Raw genomic sequence first — 6,500 nt, forward strand, 5'->3', positions numbered from 1 at the left:
TTGCACCAAGTTTTTTAATCTAATCTTTTGTAGACTTGTTTGTTGTAACACAAGATGTTGTAAGGAGTAATTCCTCCTCTGATTTATCCTCTACGGTGTTGATATCTTCTTAATGATCTTCAAATTTGCATAACTTTTACATATGTCTCAATTGATCACATCTGTGGCATTTAACATTTGGCATCCACCAACAATTGTTGGGCTGGTGAATATTTGTTGTTGCAATAGAGACAAGATGGAAAAACCTTGTGGTGTTGTATTCGTTCCTTTTGTTGTTCTCTCGGATATGAGAGCATTATCTCTAGTATGAAGTAAAGAACCTTTAACCACATGATTTTCTCTCACCGATCTATGTTGTTCTTGTACTTGCAAGGCATCCATCACCCCTATCAAAGTAATTATAGACAAATCTTTCTTGTTTATAACAAAGCAATAGATGCTTCATATCTCTCTAGCATTGTCACCAAAATTTTCTCAACGAGTTTGGAATCTAGAAACTCCTTTCCCAACAATTTTATCTTATTATCAATGTCCAACAATTTACTTGAGTGTTCCTTAGTTGTCTTACAATCTTTCATTCTTTGCATCTCAGACTCCTTTATCAAGTTTAAAATTTTCATACCTCGAATTTTCTCGCTTCCTTCATATTCTCCTTTCAAATAATCCTAAATGTCTTTGGGTGACTTTAGAGTCATGATCATGGCATGTATCCCAAACAAACATGACTTTGCTTTTGCCCTCTTTGTCTTTCTTTCCTTTTGCATTTTGATATGAGTCATGGTGGGACTTTTACGCAACAAATCGTCATCTTCCTCTACGACTTCCCATCAATGTAGCCCATCTAGATAAGTTTGCATTCTTACCTCCTATAGAAAATAACTTTCAGCATCAAAGAGTGGAATAACGACTTGTCAGAAATCTCCTTCTATTCATAAGAACAATGACTCTTGATAACATTGATGGGTCTATTTTGACGGGGGTTCATTAGGTAGAAGTTGTTTATATGTGACATGAGCATAACCCCTATAAGAAATTGACACCAGTTTTATCCCAAACCTTGAAGTATAAAAGTTTTTCTTATATGGTGTTTAACTTTGTGATTTTTACATAATATGGGACTTAAACTCAAAGGTGAGTCATTTTCATATGGTATATAACCCTTCAAGTGTATGATGATCTTTACTTATAGCATTGTTATTATGTTTGTGCTGTTATATTGTTGTTGTCACAACGAACTAAACCAGCTAGTCAACAAAACTAACCATCCATAAAACAAAAGAAATGAGAGGGTTCACCTTTCCTTGCCCCTCTTTGATAGGAAAAATACCTAAACCTCCCACATGGATAGATAGAAAAGTAGAGTGAAGGATGACATTAATTCAACTATAGAAAGTATAATTAAAACCAAATTTACAAACCACTTTTTTGATAAGAAAGTTTTAGCTTATATAGTATAAAAACAGTTTTGATAGTCACATTACAACCTACGGTTTACCTATTGGCTTTATTAGAAAGCATGTTCTTCAAAAGCAACACAATTACAATATCTAATGTCTCTACCTTTCACACACTCTACTAACAATGAAACTTGGTCTATCAACAAAGATTTACATACAATATTTAAATATATTTGAAATAATATAAAAATAATGATTGAAATTGCAACCAAAATTTTAGTCTCAAATAATGGTCACACTTACCTACGACCAATATCATACCAATCGTTAGTTTAAAAGTAGTGACCAAAATATAATTAAAAAAGATAATATTTTGACTCAGTTGTTTTGAATCACTTTTAACTCATCACTCCAATCACCTTTTAGTTATCTATTTTGATTTTTATAATGGTGTGATGTGATGATCGAAAGGTGATTATGAATAAAAAAAAAAGTAGATCAAAATATATCATTAAAAAATGGTGACATCTCTAAAATCAATTACTAATTAAATTGGTGACTGGATTTTTAAAGACAAAACTTGATTTAGTCACCAACCAGTTGAAATAACAATTCAAATAACGTAAATTGGAACTAATTTTAATTGTCACTAACTTCCATTTTTTAGTGTTGCTTGATTGAAATATATTTCCACATAAATTTTAATTTTAAAATTAAATAAATTATTACTACAATAATTAAATTTGCAAAGTAAAGTTCTTTTTTCAAATGAATAAATATTATTTTTGTTATTGTAAAATATAATTTCTTGACTTCTACAACAACATAAATAAAGTTCGATTCATTAAATTCTTAAAATTAACTCTAAATATAAGATGTATATAACTACACCAAAATCAAGGATCTTATATATTATTTTATTTATTTTTATAATAAAAATTTTATATGATAGCAAATGATAAATATATTTTAAAATATTATCCTATATCAAGATAGATATTATTCTAAAATATTTTATTGATTCAATAATAATAAAAAATTTAATCGGTGAATTATTTTCTAAAAGTAAATTTTCACGGGTTGTCTAAAATGTAGTTCAAAATTAATTTTCAAAAGGTCATTAAGTTTTTTTCCCATAATTAAATCCTATATTCACAGTAAAATCGTTTTGAATGTGTACTAGAAATATAATATCTCCAAGAGTTATGAATGTGTTAAGAAATTTAATTTCAAAATGGTATTGTAAATGACTTTGTGAATTGAAATCTTGGAAGATAATGAAAATGTGTATAGAAGATTCAAACATTATGTTATTCATCGGGTATTTTTGAAATAAAATTAAAAAATATTTAAATAGAGGTGGATCTGACAAACCGTACGATGCAAAAGATAATTTCTCTTAATCAGTTTAGTTAGATTAGTTGAACTCGTAAAATTGGCCCGTTCGTGCGTACAACCTTTTGCATAGAATACAACAATACTACATTACAATCCTAATTACTAAAACAACAAAACAAAGAAACTTGGATTTCGAAATTTACTGTGTTCTGTGTTGCTTGAGGAAAAACAAGATGTAGAATTGAGCACTGCAAAAAGAAATCAAGAATAAATACAACACAATGTTGCAAAAAATTGAGTAAAGCACAAACAAAATTCGATGAATAGAACAGAATGATATATCTTTCAGATAGCTCGTTTGATTAAGTGTTAAGATAATTCTTCAGTACTTGGTCAGGCAAAATTAATTTCTCTCCAAATTTGTATATATATGGCAGAGCACCATTCTGGTTGATTACAGTAGCAGACCTAACAAAAAAAGAAAACAAAACCTTTTGTCCAGCAGCTTTTTAGCTGAACTTCCATGTCAATGTCGAAGATTCAGAATTTCAATTCTCCTGAACGCTCTTTTCTGGTGCACCGGGATGCTTCAGAGAATCAAGGCTGAAAAGAAAGAAGCCATTAATGAAAGGAAAAGGACAACGAAGAAGAAAATAATGGTAATTAAAATGGATAAAAAGAAAAAGAAAAGTACGATTAACAGAGAATAAAATCAAAATATTGAATGGGAAAGCTTGAGCGTGTGGTCAACCTGCATTTCTGAGGTACCCTCCAGGAAATAATTGACAACCTCTTCAAACTTGGAGCTAAGGTCAAATAATATTTCCAATCTTGAAGCATGATTCTAAGGTCATGAAGTTTACTATTCATACCATAGCAACAATTTGCATGCATGGTGCAAACTTTATTTAAATCTTTACTTGGCTCACAAAGCCCACCAAAATTAACTGTATCCAAGAATTTCATCCTCAGTCCTAAATCAGTAATGAAAGGGTCAACTTTGATAAAATTGAGGACATCCTGATCATGGTAGCCGGGGTAGGTTTCTTGTGAAGAATACCAGAACTTGTAAAACTCAATTGACCTATTATTGGACTTTACAAAGTTGAACCCTCCATTGGGTCTGTTCTGCACATCACTAAAGCTGCCAGTGAAATGATCACATGCTATCTGGAAATCTGCATCCCTGTGAAACCGAGGAAACGGGTCTCTAAACCACATAATATCAGCATCCTGGTTGAAGACATAAGTATCACAAAGTTAGATATCTAATATTTAAATCTCTCTCCAGAAAATGTCTCCCCTTTGAAAGGAAATCAATAAAAGAAAAATAAGGCAAATTTAAATGATTTGCAAACTTCAAAACTCGTGAAACTATTTCCATGATCACAAGGATTAAACAAGTCAGTCCAAGTAAACACGAGAAAGTTAATGATTAAATACTTACCGTGAACACAAAATTGTACCCCAACTCTAGAACGGAGCGCAAGAAATCAATCCGTCTCCACATCATCTTCAAGTAACGAGGAGTCATGAAAAATGCCTCTTCATGAAAATCAACGGCTTCAGTAGCAAGCAAATAGCAATAGGAGTGTATTGCCTGACAACGCATAAAAGCCTTCGGGTCTAATGCAACAATTACTAAATGATTTAAAAGCCAGCGAGTACGATCTCCAATTCTAAAGCTCTCAAGGAATAGATCAATGATTGAATTTGGTGCTGCCCAGGCTTCATTTAATGTGGTCAAGATAACAGTTTTGTCTTTCATAGCAGCCTCATTCAGAATATTTTCAAGTGAATACTCATTGCTTATCTGCAAAAGAATTATTTCAAAAAAATGCGAATGCCACTACCATTAATAAATTACGCAAACCAAAACCACAATAATATTAAAATCTTCCAGTTTAGGCTATGCCTATCGTAATTTTAAAGATCAGGCAAAATAGTAATCTTCAGTCACAATTTAAGAAATGAAAAGGCATCAACTGGATCGTGACTGACTGATCTAGTAGAGTAGTGGAGATACAACTCGGATATAAAAGTATTGTGGATAATAGCTAAACAAACAATGAATGTATTCTTCTAGAATCACTATTGAAAATTCACCATTTCAAATTAATGTATATAAAAGTAGTTAAAATATGCGGTCTTCCTTAATTCCAATGAATATATTAATATTTTTCTAAGCAGCAGTATGTCTTCAATTTTATTGCCGAATTAGTCCCGCAAAGATTTAACCAGTTACCAAATCCTTTTATATAATGTGGCAACAAAATCTTCGAAGAAGGAAAGTGGTAACAAAATCTTGGATGAACTAAAGACAAAAAATCTTTGAATAGTTAATTTGACGACCACAATTTCTAGGGGAAAAATGTGGTAACACGTTTAGCTTCGGAAGGCCAAAATTAGGATTTCCTCTGGTCCAAAAATAAGAGGATAACAAATTCTAACAAAACAGGTATATCCGTTCACCTAACTATGCACATTTGATAGTGTTCCGAATTTTGCTTCCATCCTCTACCTTCAACTACTCCAAGAAAAAATAACAACAATAATAATGAAATTCAACAAGATTCAACCTTTTCCATTACTCTTCGTCATCACTTCAATCTTCCTCAAGTGAATAACCAAACAGATAGAAGATCCACACGGCATTTTTCAAGAGCTGAATTTCATTCACCATATACAAAGTACTGTTCCAATTAACAGAGTCCTTTAATCCACTTCAACAACATAATTTTCAGTTCAGAACAAAGGTTTAAGCTGTGATCTCACATATTCGTCGAGATCATCAAGATCGCAGGAAATTACGGACAAATGCAATTAAGAAATCATGGTAACCGTTCACGTTCCTTAAAATCTTGCTCAGAACTATCGTAATCGGTATACCTTCCGCAGTTAGGAAAATAATATCGAAAATTAAAAAACGATTTCGGTCACAAATGCAATGTTTTTTTTTTGTCCACATAAAAACGCGATGAAACTGCCACGACAGTTTAAAACCTTAATCAAAGCTAACAAACAAACACTTTCCAAATCACGATACATTCGGCATTATTAACGCTAGAAAAAATTACGGAGAGAGAGTGAGAGAAACAGAACGGTACTCACCGCGACGGAATCGTTGGACGGGAAAACAGCAGATACGCGACCCCAGTGATTGGAAGAGGAGATGCGAGAGTAATCGGCGTTTCTGAAGAGGAGTATGCACGAGAAAGAGACGAGGAGGAAGAAGAGTGCGGCACCGATGCTCCGCCGGAAAACGAGGGCGGATTCCGGCAACATGATGGTGGTGAAGTTACCGGTTGCGCGGCGGTAAGATGTGGCCGGAAATCGTCGGCGGTTGGAAGGGAGCGTGGCGCGGGACATTCGTTGGCGGAAGAGAGGTCATTTCGGTGAACGACGTCGTCTGAGTAAAACGATTTTACTTAAAACGAAGCTTATTTAAAATATTAAGAGCTGTGTGAGCAGTGAAGTTTAGTGGGTGTTTAGTGCGGTAATGGTAACGTGTAGAGAGAAGGGAAGTGGTGTTTAGAATGAACGAACATGCTTCGTGATGTAACTGTAGACATATAAAATAAGATAGTGGGTGTTATGGAATTTGACTCAGTTTGTGATTTTCGTACTTACCTATTGCAGCTGTTCTTCACGTCCACTTTTAATTATTTATTTTCAAGTTAGATGGTTACGAAAATATATTTTATTTTTTGGTATTCTTATAGTTAGTTATATTTTATTTTTTGGTATTCTGATAGTTAGGAAAAT

General features: G+C 32.9%; 1 protein-coding gene across 2 annotated transcripts; it reads right to left on the reverse strand.

The window, feature by feature from the left end:
* Positions 1-2,790: 2,790 nt before the first annotated feature.
* On the reverse strand, positions 2,791-6,265 carry LOC114170299 (uncharacterized protein At4g15970-like). 2 transcript variants are annotated; one of them, XR_003601050.1, is made up of 5 exons: positions 5,847-6,265; positions 4,183-4,548; positions 3,487-3,968; positions 3,227-3,338; positions 2,791-2,983 (listed from the first exon to the last, which is right to left on the reverse strand). XR_003601050.1 is itself a non-coding variant. In XM_028055785.1 (4 exons), the coding sequence occupies exons 1-4, from the start codon at positions 6,102-6,104 to the stop codon at positions 3,284-3,286; spliced, it is 1,161 nt and encodes a 386-aa protein (XP_027911586.1). In that variant the 5' UTR covers positions 6,105-6,265; the 3' UTR covers positions 2,997-3,283. The 2 variants fall into 2 exon arrangements, 1 of the variants encoding a protein (XP_027911586.1); XM_028055785.1 differs by lacking the exon at positions 2,791-2,983 and having other exon boundaries at positions 2,997-3,338.
* Between the last annotated feature and the right edge of the window lie 235 nt (positions 6,266-6,500).

Source organism: Vigna unguiculata, chromosome 2 (assembly GCF_004118075.2).
Source record: "Vigna unguiculata cultivar IT97K-499-35 chromosome 2, ASM411807v1, whole genome shotgun sequence".
In the NCBI taxonomy this organism is placed as follows: domain Eukaryota; kingdom Viridiplantae; phylum Streptophyta; class Magnoliopsida; order Fabales; family Fabaceae; genus Vigna; species Vigna unguiculata.

What these genes read in the sequence shown, in the direction of transcription:
- LOC114170299 (XM_028055785.1), bottom strand. Translation starts at nt 6,104, where the DNA reads ATGTCCCGCGCCACGCTCCCTTCCAACCGCCGACGATTTCCGGCCACA. An exon ending in CGTCCAACGATTCCGTCGCG is followed by an intron (nt 4,549 to 5,846) that starts GTGAGTACCGTT and finishes ATTCTTTTGCAG; the next exon opens with ATAAGCAATGAGTATTCACT. An exon ending in AGGGTACCTCAGAAATGCAG is followed by an intron (nt 3,339 to 3,486) that starts GTTGACCACACG and finishes CTTTCTTTTCAG; the next exon opens with CCTTGATTCTCTGAAGCATC.